A 22,606-nucleotide genomic window follows, 5' to 3' on the forward strand; every position below is an offset into this window, starting at 1 on the left:
TCTCTCTCTCTCTCTCTCTCTCTCTCTTTCTCTCTCTCTCTCTCTCTGGATCCAGATATAGAACTTTCAGCTACTTCTCCAGCATGTATGCCTATGATATGATAGCATGTTCCTGTCATGATGATAATGGATTAAGCATCTTAAACCGTAAGCAAGCTCCAATTAAATGCTTTTTTTTTTTTTTTTAAAGATTTTATTTTTTATTATGTATACAGTATTCTGTCTGCATGTCTGCCTGCAGGCCAGAAGAGGGCACCAGATCTCACTACAGAGTGTTGTGAGCCACCATGTGGTTGCTGGGAATTGAACTCAGGACCTTTGGAAGAGCAGTCAGTGCTCTTAACCACTGAGCCATCTCTCCAGCCCTTAAATGCTTTCTTTTGTAAGAGTTGCCTTGGTCATGTGTCTCTTCACAGCAGTAGAACACTGACTAAGACACACACACACACACACATACACATACACACACACACACACCCCAAATTGCGGTCCTCTGCAAGACGACTTCTTAACCGCTGAACTCTCTCTCCAGTCCTGTTTTCCTCCACAGCATTTAGCATCACACTCCCTGCTATATTTTCACCTGTCTCTTGTCTTTTTCTCCCTGCTAAAATTTGAACTCCATGAGAGCAGGGACCTCTCAACTCATGGTGCTGGGGATTGAATCCAGGGCTTCCAGCATGCTGGGCAGGCACCTTACCCCTGGGCTATGTTCCCAGCCCAAGGGCAGAGACTTTTGTTTGTGTTGTTCATTGATGCGTCACTAGTACCAGAAACAGTGTTTACAATATAGCAAGGATATACACCATCTGTTAGATGAATGAGTAGTGTTTAACGGATGTCCGCTGACAGAAAAAAATGAACGGATGAGTCAATAGATCAATTAGGACAAAAGCTCCTAGGGTAGGTACATAGCAAGCCTCAGACTTCAGAAGGGTGGGGAAAGTTTCTGTTTGGGCAGTAAGGGTCGAGGTGAGGGTAGAGACGACTTCATGAAGAAAGGATGACCTGGACACCCTGGGAAGAGTGGGATCCAGGAATCGCAGCCACCCTGCCTTCCTTCCAGGGCTGGAAGAGGCTGTGGTTGGAAAAGCTAATCACCCTGTGAAGGATTGCTCCTCTTGGCCATGGAGTACACACAGGACCAGTCTGTTTATTTTCCTCTGGCCCCAAGCAGCTGGGCCTCTTTTTCATCCTAATTGCTGTGTTCAAGCTGCTGTCACTCCTCAGAAACAGCAGCAGATTAACTGTGCCGGCATGAGATCTAGCTGTCAGGGGACAAGGTCTCTCTGGGTATGGGCATCATGGACACAGGACTACAGTGAAGAGTCTCAGCTCAGTACTGTCCTGGGCAGCCTTGGCTGTCAGGAAGCTGGAAAACACACAGCCTTCTCTCTTACATCTCAGTAGCTCAAAAGGATAATGGGGGAGCTGTGGAGAGTTCAGTCATTAGTGTTTGCCCGGTAAGCACAAGGACCTGAGTTCCATTCCTGGTAACCATATTGAAAAGCTGCTGAGCCTACCTGTAATCCCAGTACATGGAAAGCTAGGGCAAAAGGATCAGGAGTTCAAAACCAGCGTCAGCTACATAATGGCTTTGAGACATCCTGGGCTACTGAAGAACAAACAACAACAAAAGCTGGGCTTGTAATCCAAGTGCTGAGGGAGAGGCATCCAAGTCTCTGGAACTCCCTGGTCAGCCAGCCTCACTTAACTGGCAAGCCCAGGTCCCTGTGAGAGACCTTGTCTCAAAAATCAAAGTAGATGGTTCAAAAAGAATTATACCAATGGTTGACCTCTGGCATACACATGCATGTGCGTGTGTGCACGCACATAGGTAAATGTTTTTTTGTAGGATTGCAGAAATGAGGCACTGTGGGCAGGTGGGTCTCATGGGGCTCAGTCTGCAGAAGGACAGCCTTGCTTGACTGCTGGCCATCTGGTTTAGTGTTAAATATTGACTCCAACTGTTTTGTTGTTTGGTTTTTAAAACAGGGTTTCTCTGTGTAACAGCTCTGGCTGTCCAGGAACTCACTCTGTAGGCTCACTCGAACTCAGAGTACCGCCTGCCTCTGCCTTCTGAGATGTGTGCCACCGCTGTCTGGCTGGTTCTGTTGTTTTTGTTTGTTTTTTAAAGACAGGGTCTCACTATTAGTTCTAACTGGCCTAGACCTCACTATGTGGACCAGTCTGGCCTTAAACTCAATTATGTCTACATGTATCTGCTTCCAGGGTGCTGGGATTAAAGATGTGTGTGACCCATGCATAACCTTTTTAAAAAGCATTTTGATTCATTCTTATCTTATTTGTGTAAGCGCTTTGCCTGCTTGTATGTTTGTACATCATGTGTGTGCCTTGTGCTTGGAGAGACCAGAGGAGGGTATCAGATGCCCTGGAACTAGAGCTACAGATGACTGTAACCATGTGGTTGCTGGGAATTGGACCAGGTCCCCTGGGAGAGCAGCCAGTGCTCTTAACTAAGGAGCCATCTCTCCAGCCCTGGCTTGATTTTTTTTTTAAGATTTATTTTTATTTATGAGAGAGAGAGAGAGTTGTGTGTAGATAGGCCCTTCCGACTATGTTTTTTAATTTTTTTAAAATCAGGGTCTCATGCAGCCCAGGCTGCCCTTGGACTTGCTAGGTAACCAAGGCTGATACTGAATTTCTGAATTTCTCATCCTCCACTCCCACCAGAATGGAGACTGCAGGTGTGTGTCCCCAACTCCTTACTTACTGAGATGTGATCTTATGTTGTCCAAGCTGGCTGGCCTTGGACTTCCAAACTCGGGGAATCCTCTAACCTCAGCCTCCCAAGTGCTGAAACTACAGGCATACACCCCCACCCCAGCTCTAAACCTGGTTTCTGTATAAAAGAAGGATGGAGATGCAGATAACACTGAAGGCTGTCGAGCCCCTGGGCTGTGAGGCTAGAGATGGGGGTGGAGCCTGAGCATTCAGACTGGAGAATGTGGCTTCTACTTTACAGAAAATGGGAGCTGCAGAAAAAGGCAGCAAAGGTGACAAGCAGAGATGTTTAACAACCCTTGAGGCCTCTGTTTGGGTCACATCACTGGTGCTTCAGCAGAGGGAGCCAGAAAGGGAGAGTGAGTTACCAACTTGGTCCCTGGCTTCATCCTCCAGCAGTTTTGTATTGACTTTCTTCCTCCCTTGATCTGAGTGACAGCTTCTGTCAGGGACTTTGTCCCCAGCTCCCTCCTCCTGCAGTGTTGTACTGACTTTCCCCCACTGCTATTTCCAAGTAGTCCTTTCAGGCCTCAGGTTGGGGTGGAGAGAGTGCCCTGTCTGCCTCACGCTGCCCCTGGAGTGGCCCCTCACCCTTCGTAAACAGCCTCTGTCCTCAGGTTTCCTCTAATGACCCAGTTCGAGTGTGCCATCTTTCCTGGCAAGAGCCTGCTGGCTGTGTGCCTGTCCCCTCTGGCCCTCAGCAGTCTGGGCACCAGTCACTCAGCCATTGAGTTTGGGCACAGTAAAGCATATTTGGCGACTGTCCATCTCAAAGCTTGGACTGATCCCACAGTGATGGGAACCAGAGACATGCCTGGTAGGGGTTGTGTCTCCACGACCAGAAGCTGGAATCTTGCCTCCCCAAATCACTTTGAGGGGATAAAAACTGACCTATCAAACCCCTTTTAGGAAGGCCATAGGAACAAGCAGATGTGAGAGCTCCTGGCCATGCCTTCTGGTAAGGGATCCAGCAGACCCATAGCTCCAGACTCTAGGTTGAGCCTGACTCTCTCCTCCTGGCTAGGTTTGAAGGTAGCCAACGGAGTCATAACTAAGGAGTTCGTCAGAGACAACAGGGAGAGAGCTCTGGAGGCCCTTGTCATAGGTTAGGAAGTGCCACCCGTGGGAGGCATTTTGTGTGCATATTTGCAATGGGGTCAGGGAGGGAGCTGAGTGCAGGCCCCCAGGGAGGAGGGCAAGCAGAGTGGGAGGAATGGTCCAGCTGCTGGCTCAGATTTCCAGGTTCAAATCCATCTCTAGGGTCTTCTGATTGTGTGCTCCTGGACAGCTGTTTAGCTTCTGAACATCAGGTAGACATCTAGTAGTGGGCACAACAGCAATGCCTAAACTCAAAGGGCGGAAAGGAACACAGAAACAACTTCAAACAAGCAGTGGCTGGCTTCTATCAATGAGCTAGAAGGCTCTCTACCTCCAGGGAGGGCTGTGGGATCGTCTCCCAGGAGCAGCTGATCTGGCTGCAAGAGGGGAAGACAGTCATTCATCGACTGTGGCAAGAGTGGGAGGCACAAAGAGGGGCTTTAGACCTGGGAAGCATCCGTCACCATTCCTCCTTCTGCACCACTGTCTCCAGAACACAAACCCAGATCCCTTTCCATTACAGGGACCTGGGGCCGTGCTCCCGCAGGCAGGAGTCCCCTTCACTGGGTTGTGCAGATGGCTTTCCCTGCTACAGGTCTAACAAAGATCAAGATACCAAGAAATACATAGTCCCTATGACCTGTCCCTGAGGGCTCTGTACCCCTGAGGAGCTCAGCCTCTTACCCAGAAACCGCCCCTTCACCTCCCCACCCCTACTCAAAAACAACTCTGCTGTGTGTGTGTGTGTGTGTGTGTGTGTGTGTGTGTGTGTGTGTAAACAATAACCCTGAACTGTCCCCAGGCTGCCTTCTCAGTCACTTGTTCCTGCACAGTAGGAATTAGGGTGACATAGCAAAGAGAAAAAGGTGGAAGCTTCCGAGACCAGCAGCACCTACTTATCTAGGCAGAGCTTAGCCTACTGCACCGCAGAGCTGTGTGCTATCTGACTGCTCAGGCCCGGACTTCTCTCTGCTTAACCCTAAGGCCACTGAGAAGCTTCCAAAAGGCACGGTGTGGCGCTGGGGCTGCCAGTCAGCTCTGCTCTCACAGCGCCTTCTGAAGATAAATGCTGGGGCCCTCCCAGAAGCCACCAGGATCTCTTCTTTATCCCAGTCCTGTGCATCAGGGTCCTCCAGGCTCTGAGGGATGGCCACCGAGGACCAAACATGTCTGCCTTGTTCCCTAAATTGCCTAACTGAGAGTAGCATCCTAAATTCCCGGTTTCCCTTTGCCTTTAAGGGAAGCCAGTTCCCTTCAGTATGGGCCACTTCTTGCAGGGGTGGCTTTTTTGAGTTTGCCTTCTCTTCTCCATCCCTCCTTCCCTTCCTTTCTTCTCGCCTTATTTTTTTCTCCATCCAGAAAGTGTGTCCCCTTCAACATGAGCTATGCCACAGTGAAGGACAGAGACAGCCAGGTTTGGTTTCTGTCCTGAGGCCTTGCAGTGGGATGGAGGAGGCAGCTGCTTAGTGATCACAGTACCTTTGGGGTCAGTTCCCTGGTGATGACACAGGCCTCCTGGTGGCCCATAGTCTCACCGGGCTCTCCCTCTCTTGGTTTTTCAGTCAGGCCTGTCTCTAGGTCTTCAGGAGGCAGGAGGTCCTCAGGCTATGTGTGTTTCCTCACCACATCTGACAGGGGGCATGGCTGTGAGCAGCAGAAGCACCGTGGCTACTTAAGGAACACAAGACCATGCCGGAAGTGAAGGCTTCAGGTTCCTCAGAGCTCCCTGGGACAGGGAAGGGCAGGCACTCAGTGGCACAGGCTCTGCAGCAGGAGCCATCTCACTTCTCCAAGGCCATGACCAATAAAGGGGGGTGGGGCTCTCAAGGATCCAATGGTACGTGCCAGAGGAAGTTGGCCTGGAGCAGGGACATGTGTCTACTCCTGGTCAAGGGAGGACAGGGCACCTTGACAATGCACTAAGATGTCTCACGGGGGGGGGGGCTGCCCCCCCCCAGTACTTGGGAGTTACCTAAGCACAGAGCTTGCTTAAGTTCTTGGAACTTCCTGGCTGCTGAGGGAAGTGGAAACTGGCTAAGCATCTGGGGCCTGACCTGGGCCCCAGCTCCTCAGCACCCTAGCACCCTGGCTTCTAACTTTGTATCCTCATCTGGAAACCAGTTAATGTCCCTGTTCAATCTGGAAACATTTTCTTAACGACAAAATAAATCAAAGCATAGGTTTAAAATCTTGGGCAGAGAACAGCAGATGACGCTGTGTGGGCAGTTGCCCAGGGGACACAGAACTTGCATCTCCTGAGTGGGTGGCCTTATAAGGGCAGGCTCAGGAGGAGAGTGGGCAGAAGGGAGGGCCACCAGCAGGGGAAGAAGCCCTGGAGGCTGGAGTGGGTGCCCCGATGGGGCAGGCTACGGAACCAGCAGGCATTCTTGGCCAGGACCCAGTTTTGCAGGAGGAGCTGGCTCAGCAAGCCCCCAGGAACCCCTGCTGGACCCCTTTATTGCTTCCATCCTCAGCCCAGGCAGGGACCTGTGTCACGCCTGCCCCACAAGCCAACCCAACTCCGGCAGCTCACTGAAGGATTGAGACCATTTCCTGTTTTTTCATGTACTTTTGCCTGGACCTGTGCCCAGCTGGTATGCTAATCAATAAAGATATGCATGGTGGGAGACCTGGTGAATGTATTAAAAAAATAAAAGCAAGCAAACAAACAAAAAACCCCTAGGGTCTTCCATAGCCTAGGCTGGCCTCGAACTCTAGATGTGACTGAGAATGAGTGACCCTGAACTTCTGATTCTCCTGCCTTTACCTCCTAAGTGCTAGCATTGCCAGTATGCAACCCCACTCCTGGTTTATGCGGTGCTGGAGTTCGGACCCAAGGTTTTGTGTATGATAGGCAAGCACTCAACTGACTGGGTCACATCTTAGCCATATCCCCAGAACCAAATTAGCTGTTCTTTGGTGGCAGATTTGGCTTGTGACCTGGGCAGCAGTTCCTGGGGTGCAAGGCAGAGCCCCCTCACAGGCACCAATGTGGAGCCGAGGAAAAACAACACAGGGCACCTGGAGAGGGATCTGCTAGAGACAAGGGCTGAGCCACCAGTTCTTGCCTTGTGCGAACCACCCTGTTCCCAGAATAAAAGCACATGTATCTCAAACTTCCCTCAGGTAGTGCATATAGCAGGATTTCATTTCCTGAGGTGGAAGGGAGGAAGATGGAGAGGGAGAGAGAAAGAAGGAAGAGGGAGACAGAGTGGGGGAGAGAGAGACATGTGGTGGGAGTGGGTAGTAGATAGGTAGAGACCGAGAGACTATGCTCTGAGAGATTCCTGGTTGCCCGTGTTCCTGTGGCATCAGTATATGTAAGAGCAAAGGTTTGGCCCCTAGGGTCTGAAGGAGAGGAGAGTGCCCCAGAGGCTTCCAGGGTGAAGCTCTGAGATCCTCCCTAGCCTTCATTAGGAAAGACTTCCTTGGGACCCCTGAAGCCCAGATCTTTCTTCTGGAAGGTCTCATGGTCAAGGTTGAAGCTGGGATTTGCCGCTTCCTCTGACCAACTCTTACACTGTGCCTAAGACCCCACCACAGCAAAGGGCCATGTGCCCTCTGTGGAGACTAGTAGACTTCTCTTAACAGCAGGCAGATGGGAGGGCAGGGGCCACAGGACAGACTTGGGCTTAGGCAGTATGGAAGGAAAGGGCTGACAGATGGGGAGGGCCCTGGAAGAGATTCGGGACTCCTGAGTTCTCCTGCTCCAACCAACCAAGACCTAGGGGTGTGTCTCCCTCCACCGTCCCCTGCAAGGAAAGGTCAGGGCTGAGAGGAGGCTATGGCAACACCTTGGCTAGCACTCCTCCCATGACAGCTGCAGGAGACGGACTCATACTGAAGCCAGAGCAGCAAGGTACCTTCAGATAAGAGCTGTACCAGCAAGGCCCAGGCTTGCCTAGCCACTGGCCTTTGGGACCTATCTGCACATCAGCCAGGGGAACTAGGAACTCAGGACCACACAGACAGCCTGCCTTGCTATCATTCCATTCTAAAATAGGAATGTCCCATGTCAGATATATGCACTAGGAATGTCCCGTATATGACATATACACAGGCTGTTACCATTAACTACATATTGTGTGGGGAAAGCGCTGCCCCCATGAAGCAGGGCAAATAATGATCCCCAATAATCTAACCAAACTCCTAGAACCTGTGAGCTGTCATTTCCACGTGAAAAGGTCTTTGCAGATGGATTAGGCTAGGCCCAGTGAGAAGGCAGATCATCCTGGATTAGTCCGGTGGGCCCACAGTAATCACTAGGGTGCTTCAGAGGAAGTGGCTAAGGGTGAGTGAGACAGAGGACATTTAGCACAATTCCCTGGGGACACAATGAGTTTGAGAGCTGAGCCTGCAGCAGCTTCTAGGACAGCTGTCCTGTCAGATCAGGGGCCTTCCTTCTTCACCACCCCTCCCCACCTGGCATGTGTCTCTCAGGGACTTAGTGGGACCAGAAGAGGGGACAACACCTAAGAGGGCAGTGGGATGGCAGGAAGCAAGGCTGGATTTGGGCCAGCTTGGCTTTGCCTGGAGCTTGGATTCCCCCATCCTCTTGGCCTCCCCTGTTGGAGGTCATTGTATCCAGAGCCCAACTACAGGCAGCCTGTGTGTGTCACCTGTGATACTCAGGAGCCTCCTGACCCTTAGCTGCAGAGCCGCCATTTTCCCAGGTGTCCCTTCCACAACCCTCCTTTCTGGCTGCTTTTTCCCCGCCTGCTGAGTAGAGGTTGGGTTCCTGGAGACAGGTTTGCTCAGGTGTTTTGAGTTTAGTTATGGAAAGCGGCTGTGTCAGTTTTCTGTTGCTGGGGAAATGAATGAGAAAAGCAAGGGCATTTCTGACTCAGTTTCAGAGGTTCCAGCGGATGGGAGCTCTGTTGTGTTGTTTGGGGGCCTGTGGTGAGGCAGGGCATCATGGTGGGAACCCAAAGCTGCACACATAACAGTGACCGAGAAGTGGAGAAGAGAGAAGGATCCTCTTCAAGGACGTGGTGGAACCTCCGTCCACCGTTCCCACCAGCACCATCAGTGGGGGACTAAGTCTAAACCTCAGGACCACTTAAGCAAACCACAGCAGCTGGCGTTTGTTAATGACAGGGAGGATGAGCAGGGAAGGGTGGAGGCTATAGGACAAGGAAAGGGAGGACACAGATGTGAATGGACTGGTAGATACAGCGCCACAAGCATCTGATGCCCTGTCCCACACCACATCATTGAAAAGCTTCAGCGTCTGTTTTATGAATGAGAAACTGAGGCACAGAGAAGATGTGCAACTTTCAAAAGATCACACGGCTAGCTAGTAATAATGCTGAACTTGTAGCCCTATCTGATTTCAGAGTCTATGCCTCAAACTCTATTTTTCCACCTCCTAAAAGAAGAGTTAAGGGGGTGTGGCTTATGAGACACCACCCCTCCCTGAGGAGCTATGCTATAGATCCTAGAGGCAGTTAGTGAGTATGAGGGAAGGGAGACATTTTCTTCAGTAGTGTAGCTACTGGTAAATTACCCATGCTCCTGTAAACAAACCTAATTAAACTTATGAAGTCACTATATAAATGAATGAAATAAAAAATCAAACAATATTAATTGTAAACTAACAACTTTTCCATTGTCTCATTTGTAATCAATAGTTTCCCAGGGATGGAAATGGAAGGATTGGATAGGGGGAAGGATAGGAATGGCAAGTGGCTTGTGGGCCTGCCAGCTGGTCACTTCTAATTCAACGGACTTAATAAAAATGGCATTCAGAGCCAGATTAACTGAGTGGAATATGAAGCGCCAGGTCCATCACGGCTTCTCCGCATTCAGATGCTTACTCTTTTCCAAGTCAGTCTGATTTTAGCAACAGTCTCCTGACCAACTTTATGCTAGCCGATTTTCCCAAATACTTCTCTCTGCATTACTTTCAACTTATTCAAAGCAAGTTAGACGACCAGGGAGTATTTTCAATGTGACTTCAAGCTGGCTGGCACTGAGACTTAGTGGAGAGCACAGGGAGCTAGGTGGGCCGCAGGAGACCTGGGTCACAGTCCCGGCTTGCTGTTTCAGCCGCGGAAGTCTCCTATACACAACAGAGCAAGGAAGTGAAGGGCCAGGAGACACAGGCGATTTCCTTGGGTTTTTTCCCACAGGCTTTGCTGAATCCTGGTAACTGTCAGAGGACTTCGGGTGGGCTGCTTTGACCTGTGACCTCTTGCCTGAGTCACAGGCCACTCAAGCAACTGGTCCTCTCAATCTCTGGAGGCCTCTTAAATATAGGCTTGGGGTGGCTAGAGATGACTGTTGTCCCGCCCCACCCTAACCCAAAGATACAGACTGGTAAAGGACCCAGATTATCAGAGCAGAAAGAGGCACGGATTGGAGGTCTAGAGGATCACGCACGAGGGTCATGGGCCTGCTGCATTGCAAAGGCCTCCAGAGAGCCTCGGATATAAAATAAAACAAGTTTAGACAGCTACCAGGGAGACTGAGGTCACAGGTGGATCACTTGAGCTCACAAGTTCAACGCCAACCAGGCGACATAGAGAAACTAAACAATATAATTCTAGCCAACCACGTTCCTGGAGGCTGCCCATCTGTGCTTTCTGAGTCAGAATATAAGGTGCAGGCCCCAGGGGATTACCTAAGGATTCTAATGGAAGAGGAGCCAGGTCTGGAAAATGTAGACCTTGTCAGATTCCTTTGTTTTGTTTTGCTTGAGATAGGGTCTTCCTATGTAACTCAGGCTGTCCTGGAACCTGCTATATAGACCAGGTTGGCCTCAAACTCACAGAAATCCACTTGTCTCTGCCTCCCACCAGCTGGGATTAAAGGTGTGTGCCACCACCACTACCTGGTTTGTCTTATTAGGTTTTAATAATACAATTCAGATGGGTGGTGAGTCTGGTACTTCACTGGTCAGCCATGCATCACAGAGTGTCCTGGCTTGTCACTGGGCACAGGCTACCAGCTCTTCCAGGGCTTGTTCACGCTGATTGCCGTGGACCAACAGCACCTCCTTGATCCGGTCTTGCTGGAAGCCCATATCACTGAACTGCTGCCAGAGTCGCAGGAACTCCCCTGCCTGAAGAGGAGGAAGACAGGGTATGCCATCACTGCAAGGCTGCCCCGATCCTGGGTGTACCCCTCCCTGGTGCCCACTACACCTCCAACCGTCCCAGAAAGCTGTGTTCCCTTCAGCAGAGAAGCCTGACTCTGGGCTGTGCCTGTCATTTTCCTCTTCCTCTGGGGAGGCGAACTCTATGCTTTCTTCCTCCACCAAGGAAAGGAGGCTCCGGTCTTGCTGAGGCTCCAGCATCTGGCCCACTCCGACTCTCTGTGATGTGCATTAGGGCAGGATGAGGGAGTGCACAGCGGGTCCCGCAGGACACACAGGCCCAGCTGGGAGTACTGCCTGTGTGCTGGTTCTGCTGGGGTTTATGGAGCTCAGCCTCTGTTGAAGACCCCCCCACACCGGCCCCCCTGCATGTTCCTCTCCTCTTTGGTACCCTTCCTGCAACTCTCAGCCCTGTGAATTACTACTGCCCTGTTACTGAGGCAGGGGCTATCATGGACACTTGTTTCTTTCTGTAGCTCCCTGCATGCTGCGAGGGCAGCAATCTCCCTGAGCTCAAGCATCTTCGGTCTGCTCCGGTATGGGAGTCTCAAAAACATCAGAAATTCAGTAATATGTGTTGTGTTGATTTGATGACCGGCGGAAAGGCCCAGCTCCACCAGCTTCTAGGTGCCCTCTCCACTTCATTTTGTCTCCTCCTTTGGCTGCACTCTACTCTCTAGGTCAGTACTTTCTCCCCAGTGTGAGCAGGCCTGTTCTCTCCTGGCCAGTCCACAGGCTGCTCTGGAGCCATTGCACCCCTGCAACTCCCTGGGGTCCAAGCAGGGTGCCCAGCTGACCTGGTGTTCAGAGAATTGGAACATCTCCATGGCCTCATCCACCAGGGCCTCATCATAGCCCTGCCGCAGCAGCCTCTCACAGGCACCGAGGTAGCCGAGAAACTGGGTCAAAGAAGGCATGGGGGAAAGATAGTAAAAGGGGTGTCAGGGATGTGCTAGGGAGTCACCCAAGGATCTCCCCAAGGTCACGGAGACTGGACAATCTGTCACAAGTAACAGGAAACCAACAGAAGAGGGACAGGCTTCCTTTGGGAACCGGCAGGTGAGTGACAACAGGCCCTCAATACATGTCCCAGGCTGAGGGACAGAATCCAAGAGAAGGGATCTTCAAACGTTCATGGAGCCTAAGTGGGGTGCAGGACAAGCTCTAAACAAAAAAAGTCAACCCCCCACAGTCACCACATGTCCTACCACCCGACTACCCATCCTTCTCAGAGCAGCACCCACATGTAAAAGGAGCCTCCGCAGCCACCCATCCCCACGCCCCCTCCCCATTCCCAGACACACCTGTCACCTAGAATGCTATAGCAGGCAACAGTCTACCCCAGAGCTGGCGGAGGGGGGAAGGGGCAGTGGCAGGGAAGGAAGTTCTCCAGGGGCTGAAAATTCGTTCTAACCACTGCCCCCACATTACGCCATCAGAGGCTTGTTTTGCCTTCAGGACCCTTACACCAAAGCTAGAGGCTTGCTGATAACATAGAAAGACCGGTCTCAAAAAACTAACAACAAAAACCAAAGTAAGTACTGCCTTAAGGTGGCTAAGCTGGTAGCACGCTTGCCTAGCATGTATGAAGTTCCATCCCCAGCACCATAAATCTGGGCACGCGGTGCTCTGGGGAGGTGGAAGCTGGAGGATCAGAAGTTCAAGGTCAAGGCTGGGGAGATGGCCCAGTGGATAAGAGTGTTTGAACATGAGGACCTGAAGTCAAGTGCCAAGTACCCACAGAAAAATCTGGACATTGTCACATGCCAACCTGTAACCCCAGCACTGTGGGAGGTAGAAGCAGAATTCCTGGGGCTTACTGCCTGCCAGCCTAGCTGTGGATCCAGTGAGACACCTTATCTCAAGGGAATAAAGCAGAGACTAGGATATTTTCTCTGGTCTCTCATGCACTCATGAGTGTCTACACCTGCACACACATAAACACAAACACTAAGCCACATGCGTATGCACACACACACACACACATAAGATCCCGCTCAGCTGCAAAGCGAGTTTGCGGTCAGCCCAGTACAGGTAAACCTGTCTCCAAAACAAATACACTGCCTCTTCACCATATTCCAGCCTGCTCATGACCTCAGCTTCCTCCTCCAGTTCCCCATCCTGGACCAGCCCCTTCTCCTCCCAGGAGGCCTCCTCTCTGCACACTGTCTTTACTGGGCCATCCATCCTTGGGGCTCTCAGCCAGACCCACCCTCTGCAATGCATACTGCTTCTTGTTATATTTGGGTCCACTCACTTTTGGCACACAGTGGGAGGTTAGTCTGTCACCACGGCATCCCGATCACCAGCATAATAAACACATGCCATGTTCATAAAACCAATTAAGAACTTCCTTCAAGGAACACACAGCTTAGCCGAGGAGATAAACCAGACATGGAGGACTATGCCAGTGCAGGACAAATCGAAGCAGGATTTACAGCCAACAGGTGCCGGATGAAAGCTCTAGGCTGTGAGAACCACGTGTGTAGCTGGGAAGGATTAGGTCAAGTTTCTGCTGACCTTCAGAGCCTGTGGAAGCACAGAGAGTCTAGCCCTGTGGTTTTCAAATGCTTGGAGCTCTTGGTCTGCTTGTCCCAGCACAGGAAGCTTCCACAAGAAGCAGCTGAGAGCAGGCTGCCTAGAGCTGGAACCTGGGGCTGCAGGAGCAGAGTCCAGAGCTCCTGCTGGAGGAGCTACGGGACATGTAGACCTGGCTCTGAGCGCATTTGGAAGTCACTCGTCCCAACCCCTTCCACAGTTGAGGAAATGGAGGCCCTGGTAGAGCTGATGGTTTGCCGGAGTCCCAGAATGACGTCTGTCCGTATCACCTGACCTCTCAGTGCCTCTCGGTCACTCTGATCAGGAATGGCAGGAGGGGCTCTGAGTTGACGTGACAGTGGACAGGGACTCTGGAGAAACTGTCACCTCCAGAGAAAGGGAGAATGGACAGGGGCAGAGGGTGGACACTTCCTCACAGCAATGCTCTCAACCTTGGTGCTTGTTACAACCATTCTGGCAGCTTTAAAAGCTACTAATAGGGCCTCATATAACTGGTTTGGGACAGAGTCTGGACTTTGAGACAAATTTGTGGCTCTCCAGGCTAATTTCGTTGTTGTTATTGTTTTTGCCTTTTGAGACAGGATTTCTCTGTGTAACCGTGCCTGGTCCTCAGGAACTCACTCTGTAGACCAGGCTGTTCTCGAACTCAGAGATCTGTCTGCTTCTGTTGGGATTAAAGGCATGTGTCTCCACCAGCCTCTCCAGATGATTTTAACTTAAAAAAAAATTACTCATAGCTGTGTTTAGCAGCACACGCCTTTAATCCCAGGACTGGGAAGCAGAGGCAGGAGGATCTCTGAGTTTCAGGCCGGTCTGGTCAACATTACAAGTTCCAGGACAGCCTGGAGAGTGTGTCTCAAAAATGCTTTATTTATTTTATTGTGTGTGTATGATGTGTGTGTGTGTGGAGGGGGAACAACACATGCATGCTATGTATGAACATCATAGGGCTACTTCTGAGTCAATTCTCCTTCCGCCTCGACTAACGCAGGACCTCGGGCTTTCTCTTCTGTCGGCCGGGTCCTGTCACTGCTCCTCCAGGTGACTCTGACATGCAGTCACATCTTCAAATCACGGGCTCCCTGAAAAGCTGACTACCTGTGTACCATGCCAAACTACATATCAGGCCTCAGATCCACTGAAGGGCCCTTGGGGACCAGGCCTGGACATCTGCATTTGGAGATTCTACTGCTTGGTCAGTTTTTGGGCCTACGGAACTGTAAAAGCTACCAGGCTTGCTGCAGGCTCAGGGTAGATAAGGATGTCACCTTCAGACACCAAAATAAAGCCCCAGAAGTCACTGATTCCAAACATATATTCCTCAAAAGAAACCCTCAAAGGGAGCCTGTTAGAACAAGTGTCCCTCAGCTGATGCACTTGGCCCATGAACCTTCTCCTGTGCTACTCATGCCTGTGTTGCTGGCTGCAGTGGACACATGAAGGCTGGGAATGGAGGGAGGGAGGGAGGGAGGAATGGCCAAAGCTTTTTTCCATATTTTCTAAGTGCCCCTGTCTCCATAACCCAGTGTCCTTTCTCCTGGGTCATCTATCCTCTATCTAGGCCAAGGGGACTTACTGGACTAAAATGTCTTTCAGGGGGGAGTGATCCCAAAGGAACTAAGGAAGTGCCGCTTGTCATGAAGCCAGCTTTCCAACCACAAAGAATCCTGACGTTTAGACAATGGTGCAAAGCAGGGATGGCACATTGGGAGGGGTGTGGGTGAAGGCAATGGCACTCAGTACCACCTACCATCCCTGCTCACAGTCCTTCCGTACGTCCCTTTTGTCTATTGGGTCATTTGCCAACGTTTGATCTAGGTTTCAAAGTGCCCTCAACTGGCCCCAACTTTCCTCCCTTATCTAAGTCCCAGGAGCCTGCCTCTCACACCTCCCACAGCTAGACTGGTTAGTAGCATCTCCCGAAGACACTGTCCCTGTCACCGCAGCTCTTCTTATCTCAGAAGCAGAGCTCTTCTTGCCTTGAAGCCCCCCTCAGTGTGGGGGAACTCCCCTGAAGCCTTTCCTGAGCACTGGAAGCTCTTTGTGGAAGGTTGACAATGGATAGGGTTTCTCTGTAGTCCTCCAATCGAGAGGTCGAATCTACTTTTCCACCCTTTAGATCTAGACTGCTCAAAGACATCTCTAACAGTAGAGATGGAAGTGACTATGTATGCACGGTCTGAAGGCTAGGCTCAGGTGACCTTGAAGCTTTTCTCTCACACTCTTAGAATCAATTAGAATCAACGGGGCTAGTTTTCTGAAGAAATGTGGCCTAGTTGGCAAGTATCGCCAATCACTGGACCGAGGCAGCCACCCTAGGTGAGGCAGCAAACATCACTTAGAAATAAGAGACTGGGGGCTGGAGAGATGGCTCAGAGGTTAAGAGCATTGCCTGCTCTTCCAAAGGTCCTGAGTTCAATTCCCAGCAACCACATGGTGGCTCACAACCATCTGTAATGGGGTCTGGTGCCCTCTTCTGGCCTGCAGGCATACATACAGACAGAACATTGTAAACGTAATAAATAAGCATTAAAAAAAGAAAAAGAAATAAGAGACTGTCTAAACAGATATAGTAATATCTGAGGAATACACCCAAGGCTGATCTATGGTCTTTATGCATATTTGTGTGTGCATTTGCCATCCACACCCCCACCAGCACACGCATGAGCAAATACACACAGAGATCTCTCAGTGGAGACTGCCCTATCAGACAGTTGTAGAGAGGATCTTCGTTGGTTAAAGCTCCAGCCTCTTGTGTTTGGGGCATGGGTTCAAATATGGAGATCCCCTAAATGGCCATAGGGATTCCTGCTAAAGACCTGTGGAGGGCATAATAGTAAGACCTAGAAATTTAATCAAAAACTTGGTAATTTGTGCCAAGTTGAGGTTCTACCACTAAAGAGATGGAAGCAAGGGCTGGGCTGGGGCTTTAGCCCAATGGTAGAGACACTGCCTACTGTGTACAAGGCCCGTCAAGCCCCAGCACTGCAAGAGAGGAGACAGGAGAGGGAGAGAGAGGGAGAAACACTTCTTTCGAATCAAAGGTCAAAAGCCGTTTGACCTTACCTAGCTCCAGCATGGCAGCCCCTCAGCCCCAGGCCCACTCACCTGGCTTAGGCTCTGCCTTCCTGTCTTCTGCAGAGCCACAATGGCCCTTCCCAGGGGATAGCCCAAAGCGACTACTGGCCAGATGAGGTCTTGCTCCTCTTTGGTCAGGGCAGACAGTAGGTCATTTGCCGAATCAGGATGCAATCTATAGGAGTTGAGGGGCTGCGGTGTCCCACTAAGAGGTGGCAAGCAGGTGTATGGGCTGAGGGACTGAAACACAGAGAGGACGGCATGTCAGTAACCTAAAGGAGGTCACAGTCAGCTGGGCTGGACGTCACTGTACACACATGGTGAACTTTAGTCCTGCAGGGACCAACTCATTTTCTATTCACTTTGCCAAGATGTCAACAGAGGCCAGTTAAACCCACCTCATCGGGCTGTTAGGAGGCATAAATCAGAACATGAGCAAAGTGATTCATTGGCGAAGGGCCTGGCACGTAAAAGTTGTCAGCAAAGGCTAATGTTTCACTTAGCGCTCACAACACTGAGAATGAGACAGGATAGACAGCCCGAGTGTGGTGGTACACACCCGGAATCTATTTGGGAGCTGAGGCAGGAGGATTGCTTGACCCCAGAGACTCAAGGTGAGCCTGGGCATCACAGTAAAAGGTTCTGTCAGGAAGAAATAACAAAAGACAGACAGACAAGGTATATAGCTTGGTTGGTAGCATGCCTGACTGAAATGCAAAAGGTCCTGGGTTCAGTCCTTAGCATCTCATACACAGAGCTTAGTGGTGTATGCCTGTAATCCCAGATGCAGGAGGATAAAAGTTCAAGGTTGTCCTCAGCTACCGTTACATAGCAAGTTTGAGGTCAACGTGGGCTACATGAGATTCTGTCTCAGAGAGAGAGAGAGAATCACCCCATTAATTCATATCACAGATTGAAATCCAGGTTCAGAGACGTCAGTGACCTGATGCACAATAGACATTTGAGACGTGAACCCTGCCTTGGGGATGCTGTACCCCAGGTGGCCCCAGCAGGACGGAATCCAGTGTACGCACCCAGGTAAATGCTGCGCTACAGAGGCTATTCCTGTGGTTGGCTGGTATCACGAGGAAGGACGCCCAGCTGGGAATCAAACTATCAAGGCATTGGCACACCACCAGGCGAGATCTGCCTTCTTCTGAGGGAAATCCAGGTGCTGCCTGTTCCTGGGCCTCGGTGCAAATATCGCCATTTCCTTGGGACTCTGCTTTGACTCCTCCTCTAACCCTAACCGCTAACCATCCGGATCTGAGCAGCGGTGTTGCTTTTGTCTTTGAAAAAGACTCTTAGCTACTGTCTGCCTCAGTTTCCCTATGCCTCATCCTTCTGCCCCAGCGGCCCCCCTATTTAGACAATGTCTTGTTTCATAACTATGTAGCAGAGTAGCCTTAAAGTAGTCATGTAGCCGAGGTTGGCCCCACAGTGACAATTCTCCTGCTTCAGTCTCCTGAGCTGCTGAGATTACAAGTGTGTTCCACCATGGTCTGCTAACTAAATTGATCTTGACCAGGGAAGATCCTACTGGCATCAACACCTGGAATCTGTCCAGTTCCCAAAGCCCCCCCCCGTCACGCTGATCTTTATAAGCAGAGGGTGGCAGAGAGGTCCAGCAACCCGGCCAGATTTCCGGACTCTGTGTTTTGGATTCAGTTTCTCCTTGGCCTTATTCTGTAGCACCCCCGTGTCTGACTGTGGAACAGATCACTGTGTCCAAGCCCCACATTCTGCTATCAGGCTGGATCTGCCTCAGTCTCCCCTGGATCCAGGACTTGTGGACTCTGAAATTTACTCATTTCTTAATAGAAAAAGATATAAATACAAAACTTGGCACACGTGAGCTGCCCGGATGGATGGTAAGCTTCTCTGGACTGTAGGCTCCCTTCTGCTCTAGGACTATCTGTGCACTCCCTCTATCCCGGTCTTGCCAGCTGCATAAGTCCTGTCTGTCAAAGCCAATCCCATAACCGAATCTGGGCCTCCCCCCACATCCTCTCTATCCTTTGTCCGTTGGGTATCTGGTGGAAGCAACTGTTCCATCTTTCCTAATTGAGCTGCCAGCTTCTCCAGCCTGCTCAGTGTGAAGCCCCAGAGCAGAGTCTCCAGCAGGCATTCATTGAGCTCCCCCTGTCGGTAGGGTCTACTGCTAGGTGCCCAGTAAGCAAAAATGATTATCCCATCCCACCCCTAAAAGAATTCATATTCCACTGCAAGATAAGGACGGGACTAGAAACTGCGACTGTTAATCATTGTGACATACACCATGTGGGAAATCGAGAGAAGGACGAGCCTCCAAGCAGAATATACTAGGCTGTAGGAAGGGCAGGACCACAGGGCCAGGTGGGAGCAGATGAGCAGAGAGGAAGGAACCCAGGCTGGGGACCCTCAACTTGGTGGTCTTGGCTTAGGGCCTGTGGCCGTGGAGAACACAAAGTTCTTACAGCGACAGTGGGCTTGTGGCTCCGCAGTGGAGGCATAGCGCCGGCGGTAGAGGGTCGTGGAGGCAGCATGGGTTCACTGGGGGGCTGAGGTGCTGGGTCAGGGGCTGGCGCCAGGCTGGCACTCAGGCTCAGAGTGCGGTGGCCTCGGAAGCGGTGCAGAAGGGCTCGAGGACACGAGGCTAGTCTGCTCTCCGAGAGCCGTCGCCGGGCACCAACCAACTCAGACCTTAGGTTTCGCAGCACATCCAGCGAGCAGCGGCGACGGGCTGTAGGGGAGCCAGGCTGAGGGCTGCTGGAGTCCATCTCCTCCTCGCTGGCAGAAGAAGCATCGTCCTCATCCCTCTTCTCCCCTATTTCTTCTTCTTCCTCCTCCTCCTCCTCCTCTTCCTCCTCGGCAGGTTCCTGCAATCCAGCCTCTGGGCCTCTGACTTCAGCAGGTGCAGGCACCAGACTGTGTTTTGGGCTGACCAGTAAGAACCAGGCTGGAGGAGCTGATGCCATCCCTAAGTCCTTGCATTGTTGGGGACAAGGTCCTCGGACGACTGCTTCCACCCAGAAGAGAGCCTCCCTTTCCAGGCTGAAGTCATACTGCAGAGAGAAGGCTGATGTGAGTGAGGCTCAGCTGTGGCAAGCCAGGGCCGTGGAGACGCAGCCCTCTGTGCTGCCTTGAGAACCCTGTTCAGTCAAATTTGCCAGCTGGGGAAAGCTCCTGGCTCTAAGCTCTGGATAGCCTCACAGCCCACTCCCATCCTCCTTTACAGATGTTTCTGGGGCCGACAGACATCATAACAGTTTAATGGCAAACCCTGACATGAAGGGCAAATCAAGTAATGAGTTAATAGAATGACCATGGTAAAACTTCAATATTTAAACACCCTTCACCTTTCATATGTCACTGAGCAACAGCTACCTCAAGACTCTCTATAGAAACCACTTTTGCCGTTGCAGCACACACAAATATCTGGGTTCTAACCCCAGCACCACATAAACAGGGCATGGTCACGCACATCTGTGAGCTTAGCACTTGAGAGACAGAGGCAGTGGATCTCTGTGAGGTGGAGGCCAGCCTGATCTACAGAGCTAGTTCCAGGACAGCCAGGGCTGTTACACAGAGAAATCCTATTTTGAAAAATCAACTGCCCCCCTCCCCGGAAAAAAGAGCAGAACAGAGTCAGGTGTGGTGATCCCAGCACTTGAGAGGCAGAGGCAGACAGATCTCCACGAGTTCCAGACCAGCCTTGTCTACACAGTAAGATATAGGCCAGCCACGGTTGTATCACAGGCCTGTGTCAGAGTAAGAGAGGCCACAGTGCAGGCTACAGGGACAGTCAGAGCTGTGCACAAAGAGCAGGACCTGGTATCCTGCTGTGTGCTCTGGAGGCCACTGGAGCCTCTTCACTCCACCCACCCCAGGTCTCTCCTTCCTAGACTCTGTGCTCTCTGCTCTGAATTCCAGGACCGCTTCCCCTCTCCCTCCTGTGATTTTTTGTTTGGTTAGTTTTTGGTTCTTTGAGACAAAGTTTGTCTGTGTTACAGTCCTAGCTGTCCTGGAACTAGCTCTTGTGGACCAGGCTGGTCTCGAACTCACAGAGATCCACCTGCCTCTGCCTCCCGAGACCCAAGCTGTTTTTTTTACACTATCTCTCATGTGTTAGGTCCCACGCTTAGCTACCACAGAATGATCTGGAGAGTAAAACTAGATGTCAGTCTTGCCTTGGGTGGTTACTGAATAAATCATCTTTGTTCTCTGCACCTTGGATTTCTCATGTGCAAACTAAATAAAGCTGAATCATATCCTTTTTGTTGTTGTTTTGACAGGTCTCACTCTGTAGTCTAGGCTGTCTTAGAACTCAGGATCTTCGTGCCTCAGCCTCTAAACTGCTTGGATTATATAGTATGCGCTACCATACATGGGAGCCCCAGATCAGCTTCTAAGTTCTTGGCAATTTTAAATTTTAAGTTATATGGATTTGTGTGTACCTTATGATACATGTATGCTATGATATAGGCATTTTCTCTACCCCAAGCTACAGCCTCATATTTAAGTATAAATGCAAATGCAGCATATCTCTCCCCTAAAGTCGTTAAGTAAATTTGATTATGTAGAAAGTTAATTCACTTTTACCCCAAGGTTGCATGCACCACCACTGCAGGACAGCGGAAGAGGCTTGAGGTCCTTTTAGGCCCCAGCCAGCGTGCTGGGCTGTGGACAACTATTCCCCCTAATGTGCCTACAGAGTGCTTCTTTCTTTTTTTGAGACAGGGTTTCTCTGTGTAGCCCTGGCTGTCCTGGAATTATCTCTATAGACCAGGCTGGTCTTGAACTCACAGAGATCCACCTGCCTCTGCCTCCCGAGTGCTGGGATTAAAGGCATGTGCCACCACGCCTGGCATTATCTGTACTTTTTAACAGAAGATTCTGGAAACGGAGTCTTATCATTGGGTTAGGGTTAGAGTGATTCTAACAGCTGAGAGGGAAGAGGGGATGAGGTGGAGCACACTGGCAGTGACAAGCAATTCACAGAGGCCGCTCAGACAGGCAGGCTCTCAGGTGACCTAGGAAACAACTTCACCACCCAGACACCAGCCTTCTCCATGGAGCCTACTGGCTTATTTTCAGACTCCCTAGACTACTGGAAAGCAAACCAAGCTTCCCTGTACAGTCATGAGGCAGGCCCCAGGGGCTCAGCCTCAGGTGTCAGATCCAAGGATGGCTAGACACAGACTCACTTACCATCGAGCCCAGGAGGAGCTCTCTACAGTACCGGACACTGATCTCTGGAGCAGGGTAGGGCTCTGTGTCCATCACAAGGTCGTTGGGTACCTTAAAGGGGACACCATCAAGGACATTCATTCTGCCCGAGACGGTGAAGCTGTCTCAGAAAACTGAGTGGTAGCGAGAAGGCGTAGAGTCCTCAGAACCAGGCTCAGGCCACGCTCTTCTGTGTGGAGGCCCCACAGCTGGAAGGGAAAGAAGAAGTGGCCAGTGCTGTCTGGGGAAGAAAGGAGGAAAACCCAGAGCATCCGAACTGACTGTTTCATGTCCATGGCATGCATTACCAGGCATGTCCCAGCTGTGCCCACAGGCTGCATGCACACCAAGACAGCTATGAATAGAGCACAATACAAAACTATAAACTTACCAAAATATCACAAGATTAGTTTTTCAATTACTTTCCTGGTTTGGTAATCCAAACCTGTGCATTCTCCTGCAAGTTGCCCTTTGACCTCCACACATGCACTGCGCTGCACACACACACACACACACACACACACACACACACACACACAATAAATGTAACAAAAAATTTAAAGAAAAACAAAATAAAGTGGAAAAATTATATAACTGCACATCTCCGTAGACTCAGGATGCCCTGGACCTGGAGTTATAAGTGGTTTGACCATAAAGTTTCTGACATGGGAGCTAGGAACTGAACTCTGGTCCCCTTAAAGCAGGAAGCATTCTCACCACTGAGCCATCTCCCTGCTATTTTATTTTCTGGAGGGGAGGCCCAAACCCAGAGCTTTGCTTTGTTAGACAAGCACTCCACCTCTGAGCTACAACTCTAACCCC

The 22,606-nt window shown here is 50.8% G+C and overlaps 1 protein-coding gene across 2 annotated transcripts; it reads right to left on the reverse strand.

The window, feature by feature from the left end:
• Window positions 1-10,142: 10,142 nt before the first annotated feature.
• Window positions 10,143-21,993, reverse strand: Ubap1l (ubiquitin associated protein 1 like). Of its 2 annotated transcripts, XM_075965487.1 has the most exons (5): window positions 21,767-21,982; window positions 19,033-19,620; window positions 16,607-16,816; window positions 11,737-11,838; window positions 10,163-10,906 (listed from the first exon to the last, which is right to left on the reverse strand). In XM_075965487.1, exons 1-5 carry the CDS (start codon window positions 21,884-21,886, stop codon window positions 10,772-10,774), a joined length of 1,155 nt encoding a protein of 384 aa, XP_075821602.1. In that variant the 5' UTR covers window positions 21,887-21,982; the 3' UTR covers window positions 10,163-10,771. The 2 variants fall into 2 exon arrangements, with proteins under 2 accessions (XP_075821603.1, XP_075821602.1); XM_075965488.1 differs by lacking the exon at window positions 11,737-11,838 and having other exon boundaries at window positions 10,143-10,906; window positions 21,767-21,993.
• Window positions 21,994-22,606: the final 613 nt, after the last annotated feature.

Source organism: Microtus pennsylvanicus, chromosome 3 (assembly GCF_037038515.1).
Source record: "Microtus pennsylvanicus isolate mMicPen1 chromosome 3, mMicPen1.hap1, whole genome shotgun sequence".
Classification (NCBI taxonomy): Eukaryota; Metazoa; Chordata; class Mammalia; order Rodentia; family Cricetidae; genus Microtus; species Microtus pennsylvanicus.